This window comes from Passer domesticus, chromosome 4 (genome assembly GCF_036417665.1).
Source record: "Passer domesticus isolate bPasDom1 chromosome 4, bPasDom1.hap1, whole genome shotgun sequence".
In the NCBI taxonomy this organism is placed as follows: Eukaryota; Metazoa; Chordata; class Aves; order Passeriformes; family Passeridae; genus Passer; species Passer domesticus.
Window position 1 is genome coordinate 71,145,368 of NC_087477.1, and position 26,336 is coordinate 71,171,703.

Sequence of the window (26,336 nt, forward strand, 5' to 3'; positions counted from 1 at the left end):
ATTCCTATATGCATCTCCACACAGGCCAAGACTGAAGGGGCTATTATGACTCTGGTATGGCATAATTCATAATATCATTCAGTGAGCTCAGCCTAGAGAGTTACTTGAGCATTTTTGGGCACACAGATTTAGGTGGGAAATAAGGGTGGAGTAACAGCTGTATGACAGCTCCTTGGTGAAAAAACTCCACTCTTCTATTTCAGATTACAATAATAAATTCTGGCTGGTCTGCTGTTGAACAGGATACAAAGTTTCTGTGTTTATATGTCTAGCTTTTTGTACCCCTCCCAGCTTTGGAGTGTTTGCAGAATTCTACACTTTTCATGCACTTTTTAACATAAGAGAGTAAAATTAAGATTACAAAATGCAAACCAGAATTTTCTTTTAAATCAGACTTAGAAATAAATAAGAAACAACTTGCCTCAGGCACACTTCATTTTTTACTAACAGTTTAACTAGTGGTAGTGCAGTGATACACTGAGGATAATTGCAACAGCTTTTTAACTTTGGGAAGTTGTTAAGTTACTTTTCCTAGTTGCTGATAGAAAACCAGGGTAGATTAAGTTCTTAAATAGTAGTTTCACAGCTTCAAAGCTAGAATAATGCAGCTTAATCCAGTAAACAAGAAACAGAATACTTTTCCTATTATAACTGCTTACAGCTTACATAGTGTCTGGTAGCAGTGCTTTTGAACATGAGCTGGTCAAGCCACTCAGAGAGCAGGATACCTGAAACACAACCTCCTTGGGAAGGCAAGAATGGAGTCATACAATCACATCCCATTAAGTCAGAACACATATGGCATCCACTAGTACTAACAGGGTACTGCAGTCCCTGCTGCACTCCCCAGTAAATCTGCACACAGAGATTATACTGAAAATCCATTTAATCACCATCCTCTGCCACAAGAGGAACCGCTCATTAAAATAAAACAGGCCAAAGAAAACCAAAACCCCATAAAAACATCAAACAACAAAATAGAAAAAAATCCAGCTGTGTCTTGTAGGTCAGAGATACAAATGCATGCTCAGAAGGGCACTGGCAGTATCACAGCAGTGGACTCTTCCATCACTAAATCAAGAAGGGCCAAGAAGTCAGGTTTTTTAGAAGCAAACAGAATAATTAGCAAGATGTGCACAGAAAATGAATGGAGAAAGGAGGAAAAGAAGTTCCTCTGGATCTTCATCCTTGCCAATATGAGAAAATGTCATAAGAAACGTAGGCTAGAAGGCAACTCGGTTTATTTGTGATTTTTTAACAGTGTGTGAAGAGTACAAGAAAGACAGTGACCATCAAGTAGGCAGATTTCATCAGTCTAGAAAAATGAGTAGGTCAATTCGCAGAGAAAATGCAAACTTAAAAAAGCAAAGGAAAGAATTCAGATGAACTAGTAGTTTTCATACAGAAATTACATTATAATTTGCCATTCTGCCCTTGATGAAAAGGAAGAGTAGGCAATTCAGTAAGAGATAACTGAGCTTTGCTGAGCTCAAACAGAAAGATCAGAATACAAAGTGCAAATTAGTTCTGATTTCTATCGATAACTCTAAAGGAACACAGCATGCAGGGACACACTCAGAAAAGGATCAAGTGCAGGATGAGACACAACTGGGAAGGGATGTCAGTGATAACAAGAGATTGCTCTGCTAACATTACTATAAGAAACACTTAAGAATGTAGTCTTGGCTTGTTACTCAACAGAGAAATAAAATTATATGCAGAGTACAAATTAATTCTAGATGTTTATTGCTTTGTTTTGGGGTTTTTTTGCACTAACTTTCATCATGAATGTCACTTGAATGCTGCAGTTATTATTCCTGTTAGCTTACTGCTTCTAAATCATCTGGGCCAAATTTAATACCTCTGTCATTTTTAAAAGATATAATTCTTTGCTGATATTATCATCAGCAATAGCAAGTGTCAGATAATGTATTAGTGAACAGGCTGCTGAGTGAACTGTGTGAGAGAGAAAGCTACATGAACCACGTCACAGCACAAGTGTACCTGAAGGTGCAGTGGCTCCTGGTGAAGTGCATATCCATCCTATCTGTGTGACAAAGCTGTGCTCTGGAACGGAACTAACCAACTTCCAAAAAAGCCCAGGGCGTGTGCACATTCAAACAGTGTGCAGAGACAGGAGACCCAGCCCTGGAATAGAATGGGAAATGCATCACATGACAAGATGAATCCTCACTGCCAAGAACTAGGAGAGAATAACTAGCAAATGACACATTGATAAAAAGATGAAGGTCAGCAACTATCTTTGAAAATAGGGTTTAAGGGACAAAACAGTGCAGAAGACTTGCAGACCACTCAGTCTAGAAAAGTACAGGAATAAATGAGTAATATTTAAGCACCTGGGAAAGAACAAAAAGACTACCAGTACCCAAGATGTATCAGTAGTATATCATAAGCAGTGTAATGTACTGCTGAGATGCAGTAACAGGTCTTACGGATGGATGAAAAGCAATCACTGCTATATATTGGTGTGGCTCTTGTTATCATCTCACATAACATTCTCACCAGTGAATAAAAGAGTTAGAAGCACAGATGAGTTAGAAGAAATAAACACCATATGAATGTGAAACTGTAAAGTTGAACTTGGGGGTAGTTATACACCAAAACAGAAGGAAACACCGAGTTGTGTTTCGCAGGATTTTGTCCTGAATCTGATGCCATTTAATACTTTCATTAATAACTCAACAGATTGGAATATATACTTACTAAACTTTCAGAGGCATAAAGTTAAACAAATTAAAACTGTATCAAGAGAACAAGACTTCAATTCAAAACAATATTGCCTGGAGAAATGGCACGAAGAATTTGAATAAGGAATAGTCAGAAGCTCTTTGCTGCATCAAGAACAATTATCTGAACCCACAGAGAATGGGGAACAACTGATTAGGGAACAGTTCTTCAGAAACTCATCTGGGATCACACTGGATCATAAACCAAACACAACAACAACATACTGTTGCATAAAAAGTCATCATTACAATGGGACACATTATCCTAGTAACATGGATATGGAAACAGGAAAAAGCAGAATGAGAATGTGAAATCTTCACTGAAAGAAATATTTAAAAGCAAGCAGAACACTAGTCATTCTTTTTTTGGATGTTTCAGCCATGGTCCTTTCAGCCTCACATTTATGTGATTCAATTTTGCTGGCAAAGCACAGGGAAGCAAAGCCGATGTTACATTAGCTTTTGGAATTAGTAATTCTGCTGGCACATAAAATATCTTCTGCTTACTAATCCAATAAAGGTAACAAATCGAGAAGAAAAATTTGATTTTTCTCCAACAGTGTATTACAAAAGAGAGAGAAGCAATAAGCAGAAACAAATCAGTTGTAAAACAGTAGAGATTTGCCCAACTTACCACCTGCAGATATTGCCTAGCAAATCCATACAGAAATGCTACCCATGTGCTAAGTGCCCATATGAGTATGGATAAGCTTTGCTGCAAATACAGCAGTCACATTCTTCCCTCTGGGCATCTAGTATATTTAAAATTGTTTGATTTCTTACTTAAGTTAGTTTTATGCATTTTCATTTACCACCTTTTTCCATCCAAATGCTGTCTGACATAAATCCAAGCTAAGAGGTCCTAGATTCAAATGACAAAACATTCCACAACATTTTTTACATAGGTTTTTTCATTCTGTGTGGAAACCTCAGCTAGCAGAATAGGCAATACAGGCACACCTGAATTAGCATCTTCAGTTTTGTAAAATATTGCTGGGATATTCCAGAGTGCTACAATGAAAAATTACTATTTCTGAAATGTGATATATGAATTTAGTGCAATTAAAAAATAAGAAGAAAAATAATTTGAAAATAATACCCTGGAGAATAGAGAAATATACTCCTCCAGGAAAAAAGCATTTACAGATCAACTACATGTTTTACCACCTCAATACAACAAAGCAAGCCTTACTTCTTTGTAAAAACATGACTAAGCCAAGAAAAGAATGCAGCCTGGCATTGTACAAGAGTCAGTAAAACACTATTTTTAGAGTCCTTTAATGGCTACTTCTTTTATTGTTAAATACAAGGAAACACTCTCCACAAAACACTGTTGTAAGCATTCAATGATTTTCTATTAAGTGGCAAATGATGTAACTGATTTACTGCCTTGAGACAGACAAATGCTTAAGACAGATAAATGCCAGGGCAGGAGGCATAATTACTGGGCACTAACATTATTTTTTAAGACAGAAAGACAATTTGTTAATAATTTTTCCAGGTGTATTATTTGCAATTAACAACAAATGTTCAAGCACTTAACTGCACAGAAGGACTACAGAAGCATGTAATGAAGATACATCAAAAGCCACCCATGCAGCCTTTCTGGTGGAAAAAGTGACATTTCTATTCAGAAGTCATCTACACTACACTGATCAACTACATAAGCATCTCTGCAGTTGCAAAACACAATTAATTAGATGTCTAATAATCCCAGATGGAAAGCTCTTCTCTCAAGTATTTTTCTTCTAAGTATAAGGTGTTCTGTGGAAAAAAAAATCTAGAATTCTGTCAATTCCTTTCCAGCGTCTCATTAAAACACTAGGAATAATAACTGTCCTTTAATTGCCTAAACCTTGAAAGATCCTTCAGAGAAACTGAAGGCTGTGAAGGAATCCCAAGAGGATCATTTGAAATTTCCAGGTGTTAGGGCAGTACAGCTAGTTCCTTGAAGTATACTGAACACAAACATATTGTCTTGGTGGTTCAGTGATCAAAAACACGAAGGAGCTCGTGATGAAAAGCAAAGGCACAAGTTGTTCACAGATGAGACATCAGACAAGTTACCAAAGACTGAAGATGGGATCTCTCCTAGCACAGTGTAAAAAGCAGTGTAGGAAAGCATTATAGCAAATGGACTGAGAGGAACAACACAGAATGTAGAGCAGTCAATATATGAAAAATGGGACCTCATCTGAAAGGAGTTATTTCTTAGTAAGAAATATGAAAAAGTGCCCACATCTTGTTAACAGCTTCAGAACTCAAGAGTCCCTGCCTCCTCCTTTCCAGGAAGAGTGATCAGCTTGTGTGCACTGGTTGTGCTTGGGATAGAATGAATTTTCTTCCCAGCAGCAAGTACAGGGTTTGTGTTTTGGATTTGTGATGGAAACAGTGCTGATACCTCAGGGATGTTTTTGTTATTGCTGGGCAGTGCTTTAAACAGAGCCAAGGCCTTTCCTGCTCTGCATCCCACCCCACCAGTGAGGATGCTGGGGGTGCACAAGGAACTGGGAGGGGACACAGCCAGGACAGCTGACCCCAACTGCCCACAGGGATATTCCAGATCATATGGCTTCATGCTCAGCACATACAGCTGGGGAAAGAAAAGAGGAAAGGCAGGGCAGACATTTGGAGTGATGGCATTTGTCTTCCCAAGACACTGATACTTGTGATGGAGCCCTGGGGGTGGCTGAACACTTGCCTGCCCATGGAGAATAAATTCCTTGCTTTGCTTGGGTGTGTGGCTTTTTCTTTCACTAGTAAACTGCCTTTATCTCAATTCATGAGTTTTCTCACTTTTACTCTTCTGATTCTCTCCCCAGTCCCACTATGGGGGTACTGAGCGAGTGGCTCTATAGGGCTGAGCTGCCAGCTGGGGTTAAAACACTGACAAAAAATTCCTTATCACAGAAAGCAAAAACCCTGCATGTAAGAGAAAGGAAATAAATCCTAATAAACAGGAGAGGATGAAGGTGCAGTGGTCTGTAAGCCAGTAAATTTAGATCACTACATCAAGAATTTTGTGTGCTTTGCCAGTTAGATATTTTGTAGGTAATAGCCAAATCAAGAAGGTGAAAAAGCAACTACTAAGTCACTTTAGGTATTTTAGTTAAGTAGTTTGATAAAATAGGTCAGAACCTTGGTTTCAAATAACTACTCTTCCAACTGACTTTCTCATTGCTAAAAATTTTCCTCTAAAAATGAATTAAAGACATACCCTCTGTAGCAGGATATTTCTTTCATGTATGCCAAAAATAAAAACCATTATTAGCAAATTCATAGTCTTCAAAGGTAAGGTCAAAGAAGCAATCAAGAACCTGACTGTCACACATAATGAAGAAGTTTTAAAAGGCACCCAATAATACAACTTGGTAACTAAAAAGCTCAATTTCAACAACACATTGTGCTACAGCTGGGAAAACAAAGAGCAGGACTGACAAATACGGAGTAATAATTTTCTTCATGAAATTTGACATCTCCTACACAAATTTCAGCACAGCCTGTCAGTATTAAATTGTTCAAGAACTGTCCCCATTACTTAAGTATTGAAGAGTTGTTAACTGCTGTCTTGAGTGAGTGAGGCATTTGCTAAGGCTGCAAGACTGACAGCATGGATGCTATGATGCTTCATATCCAAGAAGTAGAACAGCACAAGTAATCTAGTATAGAATTTGACATTTTTATATCAAATTAAACATAAGCAATTTGAGTTTGAACATTAAGAACAGAATCAAGTGCAATCACAGATGAAATCTACAGGATTATTTTATGGTTTAATAAAGTAAATGACACTTCTTTCCTCTCCTTAATGAAGACTTGGGTGGGGGGAGAGGAAAGTGAAAGGCACTCAGAATTACCATGGTAACTTGTTGCAACTTCTTTGCAAAAAGAACATTAAAACTTCTGGAAATCAAAATAACCCGGACACATTTTTAACTTCCATTTTATGCACACTACTGTTAATAAAATACAAACACTACCCAAAATTTAACTACTCTTGACTGCTCTTACTGGAATTATTTGCAGTTTCTCAACCTCAGCATGCACATTAAGTTTTCACACAGTACATGCAGTTTTTGTCAGTATTAAATTGCTGGCTCCACCTAGTGTTGTTCATGCCCTGTTCCTCCAGGCACTGAAAATCAGAGAGCCAGTCATGACAGGGAGCTGAAGATTACTTCTGCTTGCTCCTTGGAAACAGCATCCCTGACCCACCTCACACACAGAGCTGTGCACACCCCGAGCAGCATCTTCACCAGCACTGACTGAATAGCTCCCACGGCCTCTCACTTATAAAAGAAGCCATCTTCCTTTTTTTGTTTTGTTCTTAAAATAACAAATACAGCTTTTAAACTATTGTGGAGACAAAAAAGGGTGCCAGAAGTCTTCTGATAACTTACTCAGAACACACTTTGATTCCACTGATGAGGTAGTATTGCTATTACTGTGACAGACCCTTTCAGGATTAGAGTTGTTTCTCAGAAAAACTGTTCCTCCAATATGGACTGAGCCTAAGGAACAGCAGATGGCTCATCTATTCTTATTGTCTTTTCCTAGGGAAAGGATATCTCTCTGGATAGCACTTCTATTTGGTATCTAGGAAGCTTTTAACATGAAGTGATTTTAGGTTGCATTTTATCTACCCTGATTGAAGCAACAGCTCAGCTTTAGTCAGGGCTGTGTCAGAATCGGAAGGCAGACAGGGCTGGTTCAGCCAGTTTGCATGTAACAATGTTTCACTGCAAAGCAAATTTCACATTTCTGAAATACTACAATGATTTGTACTCAGTTAACCAAAATACAAGCTGCACAAACATTTAGATCTTATGATAACTTGACTTAGAATCTGCAGACCAGAAGATACTATATTTTTCTTACAGACACCAACTTGTAACTTTGTATTTTAATCTTCTAAAAATCCTACTACTAAAGTTACCAACAAGTAAACAGTTTTGAATCATCTTCAAATTCTGAACTTCATTTTATTCAGGTGCCCTGTTTTCTTGTGACAGCACTATTCTTCCATCTTATAGTGTTTTACAGTAAGCCAATTAATAACAATCACTGTTTTGGTTTCAGTCATTATGCCTACAGGTTTTAAATCTGTTCACTTTATAAGCATTAAGATAAATAAATAAATATTATATAAACCCATTTAAACACAGTGCACACTTACCTATAAGCATTAATGTAATCCTTTCTGTGTTGTAGAAGAAAATCTTTCAGCTTTCCAATATGAGAAATCTAAATGAACAGAAATCATAATTAAATTTCAGATTATTTTATGTCTGAAGTTCAGTATTCCACACTTCAAACATGATTCATAAATGTCTTATTCTGTAACTAAATAGAAATTGTACTTTTATACTAGAATTTTCACATTTTCCAAGCAGTCAATACATAAAATAAGCTAAAAAAAGATCTGTTGTATGAAGGTCCAGCAGTAAAAATATGTGTCTTCTTCCCAAAGAACATAAACTAAACAGTAAATATAACTACAATATTAAAAATATCAAACATGGTAACACAAAACATGATTTAAATTTTCAATCCAGAATTTAATGATTCCAGAATTTAATGTACACTTTGGAAATAAATTAATTTTTGAAGACCACACAAGAAATTTTTCAACTCTTTACTGATCAGATATACGTATTCAAGTCCCAACTATCAAAACTTGTATGGCAAGGTACTGACCCTCCCCTCCTACTTTTGCCCTAATACAGTGACCAGTTTGTGCCCAAACTGGAGTAGTGTCTCTACTATCTGATAATCATTAGTAAGCTTTGCCAGATCATACATAACAATCTGATTTCCATTTCTGAATTTCCACCTCAATCTGGGTAACTTTTACGATAAATCGCTTTATTTTATTTTTAAAGAAATCTTTACAAAGATCTTCTGGAAATCCAAAAAAAAATCTGAAATAACTTTTGAAAAATTCAGTCTAATTTAAAAGCTTTGGTGTAGCATAAAATGCTGCTTATTTTAGAGAATGAAGGGACTACAGAAATATAGCTTAATTCACCAGAGAAATGAGAAGACACGATGGGGGGGGAGAAAAGGGAAGAGAATTCTATACATTAAGAATATATATTTTTCAAGGCAACTTTTAAAACTATATTCTCAAATATTAATTAATAATTCAGTGTAAACAAAGCATGCAAGGCATTTTACAACACAAAAGTTGTTTTAATTTACAATAAATATAGTTTACTCCATGTATCTGGGAAAAAGTATCAGAAACTGTTCTACTCTTAAAATCTCATTTTCATGCAAATCATCTACGCAATTAAACAAACAAAAAAACCACAGAGAAAGAACACAGAATCGTTTGGATAAATAGAAGATTAATTCCCCCACTTATTTTTTTTTCAAAAGCAGCTCTTTGAAAAAAAGTGCAAGGAAAAAATGTACTTAGTAAGACCACAGTAATTTGTACAACTCAAGATAAGTGTTTCCTTGTGCAAATATATAAGACTCCATTTCCCTATTATTATTACTTGCTCTGTTTTGGTTTTACTATAATTCATCATATTGGATAAGGATTTTCACAGTTTTCATGTCTCAAGTTTTTTGAGTGATTATCACAGGAAATTTCATCCCATTCATAGCAAACTGAGTACCTTCAGGAGTCTCCCAAAGTGTGTTAGCACCATTATACACAGCCAGAAGGGAAATACTGCAATTGCTACAAGACCAATGAGGCACAAAGAGTAAGCTGAACCATTCTACAGATGTTCCTTCTCATCACCACTTGAACTCACTATTCGTACAGTAATTTCTTTCTCAGCTCAGACTGGTACGTCATCAAATTTGCTGAATAGATAAATCAAGCTTGACTATGAAAGTAAAACATCTAGAACAGTTATACAGTGTTCCAGTGGAACAATACTACTTAACAGGCAGAAAGAAAGTCCTACAGAGGTCAAAACAAATGTAAAATAAGAAATGTTCCATAACATTTACATTAATGCACGAGAAAACACTAAACTAGAATATATATAAGCAACTTTTGTAAGCAATAAATCTTAATATTACTGCAATAGTTACAATTTAGGAGTGATTAACAAGCAGAAAGAATCAGAATGACAAGCAAGAGCACTGTCTTACAGTAATTAATTCATCTAGTCACAAAGAGCATTCTATTTAGGCTAAAATTGTCATCATGTGTTTGAATTGCACTGACCCCACTTTGCCTCTCCTTCATTTGTAAAGCTATTTTCATGAATTTAGAATGACACCATTATGCCCATACTCACATCAAGCTCTTAGCTCCCAAGATTTGCATCAGAAGTGAGACTTCTTGTTTTAGTTTCCCTCAAATTCTAACAGCATCTTCTGCAATCCTGCACTGCAGATATTTCTTTCTCCTTTTGTTACCATGTACTACTGGCATATCTTTGAATTCAATTTGTCATAACCATATGAACAAAATGAACTTGTTTTATTAAAAAGAAGGTCTCACTAGTATTAAAGGGAGGGAATGCTAATTTTATTTTACAAAATTGATTGGTTTTCTGTATGGTGCTCAAATTTTTGTAGATACAAAATATCCCTCATTATACAAAGATAAATCCTGAAGATATCTCCAGGGTAATCAACTTACAATTATTCTGGTGTTATCAGAGGCCCACCATACACTCTTTACAAAGTTCCCAAGCTTCAGCCTAAAGGGAATAAAGCTTCCCTCTATTACAACTGAGTGGCTTTATTAGAATCCTATTCCTCTTATTACTGTCAAATTATTGTCTCATTTCCAGGTTTACTGATTACTTGACTTCTTGCTTCAGAATGGTCCTTTTCCTTAAAAGTTCTGCTTCCCTGCATGTGTGTTTGACTTTACTGTCAGTAATTCATTCTATCTATCCATCTATCTATCTATCTATCCATCTATCTATCTATCTATCCATCCCTAACTTTCGTAGCCCAGACAAATAACCCCAAGCTTTTATTTCCTTCTCACAAAACAGTTCTAAGTTGCAGAACCCACAGCTTCCATCTGCATTTGTTCCAGTTTCTATCCATCCATTTCCAATGCAAATGACTAGAAAGGCATTCACTGCTGTTGGTTACTTTGTAACTATTTCTGCTGGAAACAGTTTGGGTTTTTTTTCCCTCTACTATTTTTTCTAGATCCCAGTATGCATCTTGCTTTTACCCCACTGGTCAATGGCTTTTTCCTTATTAATTTAGCCTACAGTCCATGACTAAACCATTCCTCATCTATACTCCAATTTCATGACAAATCCACACTTTTTGCTATTTTTTTTAATTAAAACAGCTGAAGAATATTTTAACTTTAGGAGGGTTTTAATACCAGTAGCAACTCATTGTGAACTTAGCCAAACCCAACTTTATCTCTGTAAAAAAAAGTCTTCCCTTCTTGCAACAGTTTTCTTGGCTAGTCTTTCTCACCCTGCTTTCCACTGCCTCTGGGATAAATTTTTGTATCCTCTCTGAATTAATCTTTCAAGTAGATCTAGTAGAATTTTAAATCCCACTTGCATTTCAGCACACCCATTTTTCTACTCCATTTACCCATCCATCATAACTGCAACTTGCAATTTGCTGTACATGCCTGTTTTCAAAACATTTTTACCACCACTTGACACAGGTGTCAAAAGGATAGATGAGAGCAATTTGAAGAAGCACAAACACATCTGAGTATTGGCCTCTCATCATGGTTCTCACTCTTTGCATCTGGAAATTCTCCCAAAGTCTGGAGCAGAGAAATAAGCCTTTCCCTCAACCCTGAAATAAAGAAATTATTTCCTTCCTTCCCCCCCATCCCCACAGAGACAGGAGGGCTTAGAGAAAAACGCTTCATAGCTGCAGCACTCTTGCACTACATAACAACAAAACTTATCTTAGAGGGAAGAACACTCCTGAATTTTCCCAATAATTGAGATTTCTAAGGGAATCAGGGAATAAAATACCTTTCCTCACAATATTGTGAGCACCAGTTACATCATTACAGCAACAGCATCTTCTTGAGCTTCTGTGCACTCCCACAACACGGTGCGTTATGTTCATTCTAACAATGAAGACTACTTAGGAAACTCCAGGCTCTCTCTCTTCTCTTCCCATTCTCACTGACACTCCCTTGAGGGTCAATATCACACCCTAAAACACTGAAATTACTTTTTATTTTTTTTTTAACTACTCTTCTGGAAAGAATTGGTTTCTTTCATTTCAGCTCCACAAATACCTGTATCAGCACAAGGGAGGGCAGGAGCTGAATACCACTAGTAGGGAACTTCTTACAAGATGCATCTGCCATGAATGGATAAGATATATTTAATTACAACATAAAAAATTCAACATGGTAACCTCCTAAGCTCAGTTACTGAATCTGGAGACTCCAGATGTTATTTAAAAACTCCAAATTTCTAGTTCTAATCATGAAAACCCAATTGACTCTATAGTGAAGCAGCAGCAGTTTGCCACTATGCGGCAAACAAAAGCATCAACATCACACAAGTGAAAAACACTATAAATTCACATTAAACCCTGCAATGTAACTTTTTAAAAGTTACTTTAGGTTCCAGTTACCACTTGATCCTCAGTAAACTACCTCTTTAATACATATATCTGTGTTTTGTTGCCAATACAGATTTTTTAAACAACTCTTATTAAAGCATAAAAGCAATTATTGCATCTAATGCAGGACTGACACAAAAGGAAGCTGTGAATAGCTGCCATCTGCTACCACAGGTGGCATGCATAGCTCTATTTATACTTGGGGCCTGCACTAGAAATGGTAGATGTTCCTCTGTTTAGAGATTTTGCTAATGATTTCAGAGCAGGCTAAGTTATTTTAAAAGATAAGAAACAGGAAAGCATTGCCTCCAAAGCAGCATCTTGATGAGACGCAGAGGCTTTAGAACGAAGACGCTGACTACGCTTCCTTCAGTCTCTTAGCAATACTACAGCATTTCTCTCCACTCCCAACAAAGAATTGATCACTCATGAAACAGTAGGGTCCAATTTGCATGCGTTTAACCCACTGCAAGAAGCAGCAGCATTGTTTACGATTAAAATGATTGGAGTAGGTTCCCGTGACATATTGTAGAGAGAATTCAACCATGCTGAATAGTCATTTTCATTGAACAAATATAGCGTTTTATCAAATTTACTCTTCCATCAGAACAATGCCCAACTATTTCCTACCATATAAAACTGACTGTTACACTTCACGCTGTATTGCCTCTCTGAATTTTTTAAAAGGAGTACTTTGTTAAAAGAAACTTTAAAAATTACTTAAAACCAAAACATAATAGAAGGGCTTTTGTAGAAGTTGTGAGAGTGATATTTACTGTTGATTCAGCAGCACTAACAAGCACTGCTGACTATAGTGCCATACTATCCCTTAAAACAGGGGGGGGGGAAACCCTAAAGAAAATGTTACATTTAATTTTCCAGTATGTTTGAAAAACATTATCTCCAGTGTCTTAACTAAATAGATTCCATCTACAGATTCATAAAAAGGTGACTATACTCTACAAGGCCCTTGGCAAGAAGTGCAAAATTTAAGATTGCTAAAACATTAATATCTAGGCACCTATCCTATTTTCAATTCCAAACATATAGTTAAGCCAAACAAACACATTGCATATTTCAAGAGAAATTCTGAATTTCAGTAAAGCATCAGCTTATAAACAGGAACTACACGTTTCTGACCAAAAGAAGTACAGTTTCAGTACTAGGAGGAGATACAGTAATTAGTGTAAGAACATAAACTTGTTCCAAAAAAAAAAAAAAAAAAAAAGAGAGAGAGAGAGAAAAAGGAAATTTTCCATGGTTAGTGCATGTAATGAACGTGTTTTCAGAAGTCTGAAGTAAAAACCCAAACAGAATAGATACTATAAATGGAAGCAACATTTATATTAAATAATTTTTAAAATAAGAGCTTCAGCGCTTACCTAAACTATTACAGTTGAAAACTAGTTAGGAATGTTTTGATGCAGAAATTACTCCTATAGAGAACTTTTTCAGTACAAACTACCTTTGGCTAGACAGATGAACTTTTTAAAAACACAACACAGGACGGGCCAGGTTCCACACTGGTTATATTTTACCTAGGTTATATTAAGCACTGTCAACGCATTGAATCAACACAGGTTCCTGCTAGATGTTTTTAAGAACTGACAAGATTTTTGTTTTTGAAGTACCGTTACTTGCATTCTACATTTCAGAACTGGAACCTCCAAAAGAGCAAATGATACAATTCGCTGGTGCAGTGAAATGTAACAGAGATTTAATTCAAACCAATTCGATTAAGTTTGGATCAGGAGCCGGAAGTCTGAATTGACTCGTGCGAAGATTGCTCTTTAAGGGATTTGGTGCGAGTTCCCAGCACGCCATGAGGTGGAGCTGTGTCCCCGGGATCGGCACCAGCAGGGACACGCTGCTGCCTCAGCCCGGCCGCTTTGCAGCTGATTTGTCTCTTGAGGGGATACATTTGGTTTAGGTTTCCCCAGCAAACGTGAAAGTTTCTAAAATAGGTCACGCAGATCAATTGCTCTCGTAATCTGAGACCCAAAAGAGCAAATAATATCTAAACTGCGGCGTGGGGGTGGCCCGGAGCTGGAAGCGGGGAGACAGCCAGCCTGGCTACCTCTAATCTCAGGAAAATTGTGACTTTGTTCAGTTTCTGCTTTACATCAGCATACATGTTACAGCAACAGCAACGGGCAGAGAAACATTTTTTATTGCATTTTATTAGTCTTGCATTTGAAGCAAAGGAATTAACCAAGAATGGGGGGTCATGTTAACATAATGTGTAGTATATGGGATAAGAACATTCAAAACTGAATTAATTGAATTAAAAGCCATGAAAAGGAAGAATGAGGCTACTTGAAACTTCAAGGGAAAGATGGTACAAAATTTTTAAAATATTTTTTAAAAACGTTTAATATTAGTATTTTTCTAATTTAAAACAAGACATTTTTTAATATAAAAGGAAAGCAAAATTGTAAGGAATCATTGCAGGAGATTTCATTAGTCATTGTGGAATATTGGAAGTTAAAACCTGTCCGCAGAATATCATAGGACTATTTGGTGCACATTAACAAAGCGATTAAAAAATCTCTGAACTGCAGTAAGAAGCAAAGTCAATTTCCTGACACCTCGTCTGGTGTAGAAAACACTTCCTTTTGCTTCATATCACACCATCAGAAAGGAAAAAGTAAAAAAGCACTGTCTTGTACATTAAAACAAACAAAACCAAGTTGGCTCTAAACAATTTTTTTTTTAATTTTAGGGTTTTTTTAGTTCTTGCTTAACATGTTTTTATGTATACTGTCTGTGGTTCAATTATTTCATTGATTTATACTACTGTCAGTTTACATTTAAATACTTTGCCTCTAAAGTGAACTTTTGATCTACATTTGATTATTTTTATTTTTAATTCATTGTTAATTACCTGCAATGGAAGATTTGGTAGTCAATAACTCACTAGCAGCCTAAAAGTCTCATATTTCATCTTACTATGCCTTCCATAAAAATAATCCAGAGTTAGTGTAAGATTCAGTCAAATATATAAAGAAAAAATTATTATTGCAGTTTTGTGACACAACTGCTAACATCTGTTGTTCAAGACTCTTCTAATAAAAGTCAAACAAAATTAAGATCCAAGAGCTCAAAACCTCCAGTTCCTCACTGACCACAATACCCAGTATTATCACTGCATGAAGGTTTCACTGGACTGGTATTTGGGGATAAGGCTGATAAGTGTTTTAGAAATGTGCATGTTATTGACAGCAAACTCCACCTGTATAGAAAAATTACTTTGAAGTCACTGATTTTTTTTAAAGGAAATTATCCTTGAATATACTGTATATCCTTAAACTGTTTTTAATCCTTTGTACTTTAGACATTTGTAAACAGAAGGAAAAGAAGTCTTATTTTTTAGGGTAATTACTTATGAATACTGAATTTCAACTCTGAACCGGAAAAATGCAACACACAAAGACTTTAAGATAGAGGTCTGCATTAATTTTGCCACTGTTTCCTTAATTTTTGTGGAACACACTGGTTTGACACCATCACATATAGAAGCACAGCTAGATATTCTGAAAATGGTCTGTAGACAATCAACAGGAACATGAAATGACCTGAAAAAATTAACAGTAGCCTTCCTACACGTATCATCATGCTAAATGGTTTTAGTAACTAGTTTTCATTTACTATCAGCAGCAACAAATACATTCAATTAAAAAAACCAAAGAGCCCAACATCTGATTTTAATAAAACTTACTATTTCCCTTTTCCTTGTTTATTGTCAAACTCTAATCTTAACTTTCTTTAACATTTGTACTTTTACACAACCATCCAAAACCTCATCGACTAAAACACATACCCCACAACAATTGTAGGGAATGTTTTGGTTGAGAGATACAAGGAAATTGGTCAAAATACGTATTTGCAATAATTGGCCTTTACCACTGCTGTTGAAAATGCTCCATTTACAATCTTTCACTAACTGCATTCAACGGTGCTTGAGTCTTTCTGTAAGAGATATTTTCCTTGTCTCTTGTTCTGTCTGAGCTCATTTTAGTACTACATTTTCTTGACTGAAAGATGTTCCACGATATAAAGAGAGATGTCCAGTCTCATTTAAGAGATACTCAGTAATAAATTGTTACTTTTTCTGACCATTATTATGAAATCTTTTGATTTCCTGAAAGGATTTTGCAGTGCAATTCAGAGAGTTCCGTGTGCATGTGCTTCACTTTGGGACCAAGCTGAATTTGCTTCACAGAAGGCCATTGCAGGGCACGGCAGGAGCTGAACCCGGGACAGAGGATGAGCCCGGGGACAGGGGCCGGGGCCGGGACAGGGAGCCCGGGGCCGGGACAGGGAGCCCAGGGTCGGGACAGGGGCCGGGAGCCCGGGGCTGGGGCCGAGCCGCCGCCGCGCTCGCTGAAGCCGCGGCCAGAGCTGAGCCTTCCTTGCTGAGGCTCCGCAGCCCCTCTGCCAGGCCCTTCCACTCAGAGCTCTGCATTTTCGGCGTACTTACACTCATAAACCCATAACGATATAGAGCTAGAACCGACATAACACCTATTCTGTCCTCAAAATCCTACAACTGTTGTCAAATACTGTTCAGAAGGGCAAGTATTTTCCAGGATTTTCATAATTTTTACAATAATGTTCTTAGTACAAAAATACTTTTACTATGTTTCAACACTTTGATTTGTATTATACAGACGGAACATTACTTCAGTGGTTGCTCTAGCATTTATACCAATTAAATTTCTCCCTCACTAAAACACCAAAAAAAAACCACACAGCCAAAAATGAGATGTTTATGAATCCTTATGTAAAGACCACGTATAGATCAGGCACAAAAGCAATAAATAAATATATGCCAATTCAGTACACATTAAGATTTTAATCCACGTGCTTTATGGTATCAGCATAAAAATTAAGACAAAGGTCCCTTTCTGCCCCCTTTTCTCGTGTAACAGGAAACCCCAAGAGCTGGATCCTCTGTCCTACATGGTAGAAACTCCTGGGCCCTGGCAGCCACAAGTCCTTCCATGGCTGATGCAGCCTGAGTGACACACTGAGAGAGGCATTCACATCCTCAGGAAACCCAGCCAGAGCTTCTCCATCAGGCACACACATCTCCTCCTCTGCCCCACTTCAAATGATCTGCTCCACTGCCTTTTCTGAGCTAGTCACTATTTGTTTGTTAGAGCACTTAGGAAATGGAACCATACAAAAAAATACCTCCATCCCTGAGGAAAATAACTCTTTTCCACTAGTCCTTATAACAACAAATTGAGGTGAGAAAAAAATACAGCCTTATTAAAAAAAAAAAAAAAGAAAAAAAAAAAAAGATAATCCTTTTAATAACTCTTGGACCAGAGAGGAATACTAAGTCAATCTGAAATCCCAGAATTAGCCAATTCCCTTCATTCTGTCCCTCTCTGAGTGTCTTATAAATTGTTATCAAGGCAAACCATGACAGGTTCTCAGCTCTACTGCAAGGGCCAGAAGTTTATCAGAGCTCAAGAGGTAATAAAAGCATCACAGAAGAAAGACATCTTATCTTGCTCCCACTCGAGAATCTTCTTGCATGACCCATGTCCAAGAGAAGAACCTCTTTGTTTAGAGCACATTGCCCTTCCATATTTACACTAAGTTAACTACCAAATGACCATTACATTCCCAAGACAACACATGAAATGTCCAAAAGAAGTATCTCTGAATCCCAGGATTTGATCATCATAAAATGCTTTTCATGCTGGTTTTCATCTGCCATGGGGTATTTGGCAGCTGTTTTGCCTATAAAAAAGATGCCCCCACCATGGGGAGAATAATTTCTACCTGAAAAAAATAGTCATATAAAAATTTCTCTCTAGAAAGCACTTGCAGGATTTGTGAGGAGAAAGTTTTAGCTGTAATTAAAAGGCAAATCAATGCTATTCTCTCATATCTGAGTAATACTGACAATTCAAACATTTATTTTTAATCACTGAAAGCGAAATCCCTGACAAGACTTCAAGTTGTGAAGTAAGGCACTTTTCCTGCCTCACTTTTTCTCAGCCATGAATCTCAGTAAGATTTTTTAAATGTCCACTTCCTGTAATTTTGGTAATTTTAGAGTATAATTATTTTTACATTTTTATGATGCCTTTGGGGTATCATTACAAATATTTTTTAAGCATTTAAACTTAGAAAAATAAAATTAAGTAATAGCTTCTCTTGAGGAGAGACTGTCAGTCCTGTTTTGAATAAACAATCCCTTTTAAAGGCAATCTAGATATTTATATCCGCTGTAACCATAGAAATTAATCTAGAGTTTAAACAAAATAGAGTAAAACATAATTTATTTAATGAAAATCAGAACAGTGCTATTGCAAATGAAAGTTGGGTTTCTGTTTTTTTAATTCAACAGACAGCTTTGTATGCAATTGTAAGATTTTACTTGATGGGCTACTTCTTACAACTTAATCATACTCATTTAACCAATCTGAACAAAGCATTCAGATATCTGAGTTTTAATTTCACTTGATATAAATGTCAATCACTAAAAAAAAAGAAGCTAAGGATTTTCAGATTTAAAAAGCTAAAATAAATATATTAAACATCTTTAATGATGAGAAACTGCTTTGACATTGCAAACTGCAATCATGAGAAACTGCTTTGACATTGCAAGGCCAAGAGGAACACAGCACAAAAATTTTTATGAGTTTCTCATATAAAAAGTTGGGGAGTAGCAGAGAAGAATAAAAATGCATAAACTGAAAAGCATTTAATATATCAGCATGGCTAAAAAAATGTTCATAAATAGTGGTTCCTATAGACTAAGTATTTACAAGTTTGCCTGCAACATTCCAGCATGCTTACCCTCAATAACAATTGTGCCACACAAAGAAGTTCAAGGTTAAACTAATTCAGGATTTATAGGTCAGTTAAGTAAGAGTGAAAAGAACAACAGCATTTTTTGCATTTTCAAATATCAAGGAAAAGAACTTAAAGTTCACATGAGGAAATACTGATGTACTTTACATTGTAAAATCAAAACAAAAAACATAGCCCAAAATCTAGAAAAAAATTCACATGACAATAGACTGAAATAGTTTCCTGTGGGAACATCTGTCACAGCCATGTAATGTTGTGAAAAATACTGAAGTAACAGTAGAAGGAAAATTTATTTTAAAAAAATACAGTTTAACAATTAATTTCTCTAATTCCTGTATGTTTTGCAGTATACTATTCTGTGGCACTTGTGGTGGTTATATAATCTGTAAGTCACCATATAAGCCTTCCTTAACCATATCAATAGGAAATAATCAAATCATATCAGAAAAGTAATGAAAAAACTAATAAAGTTCAGCCTTATTTACAACTAAATTGTGAACTCTATTATTCTATCATACAATGACAAACACTTTAACAAACAATAGAAAGAAAATTAAGCTGCTTAAAAGCCAAAAGTTTCTAGTAACTGTTCATAAAGTGTCTGGTAAAACTCTGAAAACCTCAATAGATATGAGCTTCTGGTCTCCTCTTAACTCAGTCTGTAGGAGAGACTGAGTTAGGAGGACTGATTTAGCCAAACCAAGGCTCACATGGGCATAAAAAAGTTTGGCTTGTAATACAAATGCCAAAAGAGACTCGTTGAAGTGAACTTCGCAAGATCATGCAAGACACCTCAAAGTACAATAATATGTTCCTGTCTCTGAGTTAACTGACCTGTATCCTGCAATTGGCTACCATTCCCTGCAACATTTTACTAATTTCTGAAAGCATTTTATCTATCTCTAGAAAGTCTCCGATTCATAGGAACCCACAACTGCACACGATAGGTGGTTTTTTGATAGCACACATCCACAGAAAAGAAAATACACAGTGCATAAATAGGGAGAGAAACAGAAACAAACAAACAAAAACTAAGGCAAAACCAAGACACACAAGAAAAGAAAACAAAAGGGTTGGCTGAAATAAAATAGCATCTGTACTGAGACATACCACCACTGTATACTGCTGCATTAAGTCTGAGGTTCCAACCAGCAGTCGAAGGAGACCCAAGCAGCAACCCAAAGGGTCTCCAAGAAGAGAGGGCTGTAAACAACAGCATTATCCTCATGGCTGCTCAGGGAAGGAACACGGTCTCCATTCTGAAATGACTAAGTGCCCAGGCAGCTGTGAGGCAATCTTAGGAAACAAGATGGTGGCAGAGACGCTGACATGTATTTATTGACAGGTTCCTGTTCACAAGGACTTTGCAATAAGAGCTGCATTGGCCATCCAGCACCTAAGTACACATAAGATGACAGAAATGACCAATGCAATGAAAAAGATTGTGCTTACTCTGTAAGCTCTAATGAATCAGAAGAGCTTCAGAAGACAAAAAATGTATTCAAATATTTACACTGCAAAATGAATTTGAGTTCTTATTTTACTTGAAACATTCTGTTAGAGAGAATAAAACAGGGACTACTTTCCCTCGTCTGACTTTTTATTTCATAGGCAACATCACAGTTTTTCTACAGTTTGGGGCACACACATTTCAGAGATGCTACCATTTTCATAGACACCTTCCTTTCACAACTTTCTGCTGATATATACACACAAGGCCATTGCTGTAGCATGTAGAGCAAGAAGGAACCATCAAGTAACTAAATCACCACCAAGTCACAAAGCAAACACACACAAACTGTCCAGCAGCTTACAGACTATGCCACAAAACTTTCTAAGATCCTTTGTGTTAATACTCAGTGTCTATCAGTTTCACTGTTTCATCAACCCATACACAGTGAAAAAATAAGTGTTAGCTCTGTCTTTTGCCATAATAAAAATAGATTGCCGAGGCTGGGTTGCAGTAGCTAAATGCTACTGCATTGTGTGGGCAAATAACAGAATAACTGGATAAAAAATACCTGTATTTCAGCAGACAAGCATACGGAGAAATTGGAGCATCCCTTGTAAGATGGATACTGGTTTGTATACAGCTTTCACTCAAGGTTAGGCTAAAATGCTACTGCAATTTGCCACAATGTTTCACATCTCTTACAGAATTAGTGAACAGTCTCTCATGTCAAGCACAGAAGTGATACTACGTTTTCATTTCTATTTGGGTTACAAACACCTGATTTAACAAATGTCATGGCACTGCTCTACAGCTCTGCTCTGCATTACAGATGAGTCAGTATTACTGAAATACATTTCATCAGTATCTCAGTACTCTGCTCATGCACTGGCATGAGCTTAGGAAGAGAGAAAGGTAAACATGAAGTACCTCCCTGCTGAGGAGCTATCTCACTAGCAAATGAAAATGTTACAGCTATGAATCACAATTAGAACATGAAAACTTAATACAAGCAAGAGAATTTATCATACAGAGACTGGTCAAGATTAAGTGGTAAATGCCAAGCAGACATCTGATAAATGAACAGGAGCTGGTAAACTTCACTGTGGCACAAGTGTGGAAAAATAAGAGAAACACTGAGAAGTGAAGGAAGGGAAGAATTGCAGATGGAAGGAGGAACAGAAACAGAAGCAGAAGGGTAAGGTTTGAAGTAAAGAGTGAAAAAACATGAAAAGTAAGGTACACCCAAGCTAAAGCAGTAAATATAATTACAGTGCAAATGAGAGACAGATATCAGAGACACAAGAGCCTATAGCATGTATTGGAAGAGTAGGACCCTTATTTAGCGTAATAAACCAAAACAAAAGCAAAACAAACCCAAACTCCACACTTAAAGGGGAAAGAAACAAACTCCCAAAGCAATTATTAAACCTCTGAGGATGTAAAATATTATCCTTGAAAGTGTTCAGAACAGCCTAAACAAAACACTTTATGCTATATATATGCTAGAAAGGAGAGGGTTAACCTGATCTCATGTTTTAATAACATGTTCTACTCCTTGGCACATCAGCATTAGAACCAGAGCATTCCAAAACTACAATTTTCCCCACAGAAACACAAAACAATTTCAAATGCCTGTAGCTCTTATGTCGTACCAATGGAAAAACATATTGTTGAACACTGTGTATAGCAGCGGTGTATCCTTAAAGTCAGGATATCTAAACTAGTTTGAAGATATTTCATGTTTTTTGTCCTGAATGTTCTTCAGTCCCCTACAGGGCAATTCAAATGTGGTTCCTCATAAGCAACTCAAGTGTCTGTCTGACTACAGCATCAATAAGCATGGCAGAGACAGAAATGAGTAAGGATAGAAAAATAAAGAGAAGGAAAATAAACCCGTGTTGAAGTAGAAAGTTTTACTCAGGTAACTTTGTTTAGTTCTATCTCATTGCACTGTATCAAATTAGCTGTACTGGGACTTCTTATGTAGCTTAAATAACACAACATAATTTTTTTTAAATTTAAAATTATTTGAGGACTTTCCACTTTAGAAAGTTTTTAAAAAGCATAACTTTAATGACTGCAAGCATCTTTTTATTGCTTAATTAGTAGCCATTATTAATACTAATTAATGTCACAAATGGAGTCAAGAAAAGAAAAAAGTCCAAAAAGCAATTGCTGGACCACAGAGGAAAAAAAAGACAAAGGAAAAATTACTTCTAAAAATTAAGCTTCACATGGAAGGCACTTTGAATTCCTTTGTCTTATACAACAAATCAGATAGCAACAGGAGGAAAAAGCCTCCCTTCTACTGCAGAAGGTGAATCAGCTGACTAGGTACTCATGGGCAACAGAATTATCCTTCTTGTAGTTATCAGTTTCTTACCACTTCAATAAACAAGCATCTACTAATTCTGTAATGTATAGAAAATCAGCCAAAAAATCAGAAAATAAATATAGTAACAAAGGAATCAAATGGAGAGCAGACTAACAATATCAACAATAAGAAATCAACAGCACTAAGATTTTGAGAGATTTTGACAGAAACCTAAGAAAATACAATACACAGAACCAGAAAGAAAAGCACACATCAAAAATTTAAGAGTTGGAAGGAACAAATGAAGGCAAAAGAAAAGCATTCCTTTTAAATAAGTAAAACAGGAGAAAATAGGGTGACTCCTGAAGAACCTCAATTTTTTTCAAAGTTAATACCAGGGATTATAATAAAGTTAATATTCCCTTTAGATTTGAAAATGATCTTACAAGGCCAATTCAATGCATTTCCTTGAACAGAGGCAGCTAAGAGATGTGTGCTCCCTGCCGGGTTTGGAGTGCCTGCTCCGAGGCAGGGGACATGTACAATTACAGGAGCTGACTCAAGTGATCTGGCTTGAAAACAACACACAAATAGCCACTGAAGCACAAAGGACAAACGCTTTCACTTTTAAAATTTCTCTTTCCATTAAACTAAAACCACATTTTTTTAAATACTGTTTTAATCTTACACTACAAGTATAGTGTATGCACTGCATGCAGCAGAAAATCTATCGGGCAGTCTTCAGCATGCAACTGAAGAATCAACAGCACTCTCTGGCAACAGTCACAAAACAAAGTCCTTCTGAATGAGCCAAGAGATGCAACTGAACAAACCAACCATCACTTGGGAAAAACAGTTGATGTGGTTGTGAAAAATCTTGAGACTATGAAATAGTCTTTTTTCCTATAACACAAATTCTGTCTATTGCAGACAGCATAATTCTTAAGTTATTGTTATCAGCCTTAGAATTTGGGGTCAGTAGTGTCACTACCCCTTAGATTAAAATTATTCAGATCTGAATAAACACAGTGCTAAATCTAGACTTCTCATTTCAGGTAACCTGCAGACTACAGGTCATACCATCCTGGTCATAGCAGATTTTTCCTATGAAGCTGTAACATGGAATTACTAAAAATTCAGAAACTTACATCAACCACCCCTATTTTCCATTGCAATCTGGTGGTACATTCTATGGCAGCATAAACTTAAATAGAATTTCCAGGTGAATTTTAATTCTTATGGTCATAATGGTAAGGAGGAAGAAAAGAGAGTGCTAGGGGACTTGCTGGAAGCAGATTATGGTCATATCTTCTATGATAAATCTCCTAATACAAATATGATTGTGCAACAGATGATGACATTTGCTATTAGCAACAGCTGAAAGGTCTTCTTGGCTCCTGATGTGGAGTTAAGGCAGAGAGAAATAAAGAACTTCACAATGCTTTTGTAAATAAGATTTTGATGAAGGACTGAAATTTTAAATTGGATTTCCTGACTTCTGAGTGTATGACAGTCTTTTTTTGAGAGGGAAAAAACCAAAACAACAAACCAGACTGATGTTACATACTACTACATTTCCTGATAATATACTACTACAAATTTTGCTTTGCTTTTTTGCTTAAGATTATGATTATGAATATAATTTTATACATTTCCATATTACCTCTTCAGAACAGCATCATTCATCCAGAAAACTACTATACACTAAAAAACCAAACCAACCAAACACCTCCCACCCAAAAAACCACGCCACAACAGAAACATTAGAAAGCTTTTCCCATGCTTACAAAATATGGAGACAAAATACATTCCGTGCAATCTCTTGGGCTTCAGCTTTATGGTCAATGCAACACTCATTAGATCATTTTTTTCCTCAAGTGTTACAAGGAAAGCCAATTAAACATCAAAAGACTCCGGCTTGTCATGTCAAATTTACTACTTACTGGAACAGTGTGCCTTATTCATCAAATACGTGTTGACTTGGAAGTCACCGTGAACCACATTCTTAACTAATTACAGCAACTGCTACAAATACTGATTATTATTAAGAATAAGTAAGTTAAACTAAAGGCACTAATTATCATAGGTTTTACTTGCCAAGAAACGCCATTCTGTGAAAAGCACACTGCACAATTAAAAGTTAAAAATAAAGAGTTTATTCTGTCCTTAATCATTGCTCCTCCACTGCTACCCAAGAGATAGGAAATGTTCTCCTGTAGCAACCCCAGTCCTGTGCATTGCACTGGGCTCTGCAAACTACACAGCTTTGTTGTGAAGAATGCCTGCCAAGAGAAGGCTGCTCAGAGCTGCCCTACATGGAGTAACAACACCATGTTGGAAACATTATGTCAGACAGTGAATGCAGCACGAGATTCCTCTCATCAAGATGTGTATTATATTATATTATATATTAAGTGGTTTGTTCTGCTTGTGGGATAATATTAAAAGATGCCTGGGCTTCAACTTGGTGGTCAAAGTGATAACTTACACTAACTGCTATGACTTGTAGCATTCTCTAACACTGCCTGTAGCTGAACAGATAGCTTACTTGCTTCAACTGAAATAAATTTTAAAAATAGTTGAAAATTTGTTTTCAGCAAAGTTTCTAATCTGTGTCAACTACTGGTAATATTGCAGTCAGGGAGTCAGAATCCATATTTCTAAAAGAGCCAAAAACATCAAAGGTGGGTGTTTCAATCCGAATATTAAATATGGATATGAGTACAGACACTAAATCACATAATTTTGTTCAGATTCTTTCATAATTTGATTGTGGCAATATTAAAAACTCAAAACAGCTGTTAAATCCACTTTTTTAAATTTAAAATTATTTATACAGCAAACTTTTAGGACTTGGTGCCATTTTATTAACTTCACTGGAACAAAAAATGTCACCATAAACACTAAGTCAACAATAAAAACCTTCATGATCTAGCAGCTAGGTAGCAAAATAAATCCTTTAACAACTATCAAGCTACACTAAAAATAAAATTAGATATAAATTCAAGTTTTAGACTGTGGTCAATTGAGGTCTAGACAAAACCCTATATTTGTTCACTGCCTAGTCTCCAGTCTGCTCCAAGTTTGAAAAGGTAATTGAACTCAGTCTATAATTACTGGATTAGATACAGATGGGCTCTGTACATTTCAGGGGAGGAAAGAACTGTTTTGATTCATTTTATGATTGCCTGTAAGGTCAGACTTTTCAAAATGTACTTTCATCTGTTAAATAGTTTCTCAAAGTCCCAGGGGGACATCTTCAATAACTGATGTTTTAAGCAATTTGAGTCTATCAGATCCAGTCTTTGAATGTAATATGCTGTCCATTTTCTAGAATTATAAATGTGCATGTAGGTTAATTGCTACAACTCAGAGAGAATTTCAAAACTACATTTTTTCAGAAAATTGCTAGTTTTATCCAACAACTGTTACGAATAAATATTTT

General features: G+C 36.3%; 1 protein-coding gene and 1 long non-coding RNA gene across 5 annotated transcripts in view; one reads left to right on the plus strand and one right to left on the minus strand.

Annotated features, from left to right (window-relative positions):
* The window catches only part of STX18 (syntaxin 18), a 57,350-nt gene that overhangs the window by 17,068 nt on the left and 13,946 nt on the right, over positions 1 to 26,336 (minus strand). For 2 of the 3 annotated variants that reach the window (XM_064418664.1, XM_064418666.1), the window contains exon 2: positions 7,924 to 7,991. In XM_064418664.1, the coding sequence (XP_064274734.1) occupies positions 7,924 to 7,991 (68 nt within the window). Of the gene's footprint in view, positions 1 to 2,004; positions 2,149 to 7,923; positions 7,992 to 26,336 lie in introns of all 3 variants that reach the window. The other variant, XM_064418665.1, reaches the window with a different exon arrangement.
* LOC135300086 (uncharacterized) lies at positions 20,970 to 24,347 on the plus strand. 2 transcript variants are annotated; one of them, XR_010361965.1, is made up of 4 exons: positions 20,970 to 21,229; positions 21,662 to 21,772; positions 22,343 to 22,498; positions 23,947 to 24,347. It is a non-coding gene; the product is annotated as an uncharacterized LOC135300086 (long non-coding RNA). The 2 variants fall into 2 exon arrangements; XR_010361964.1 differs by lacking the exon at positions 21,662 to 21,772.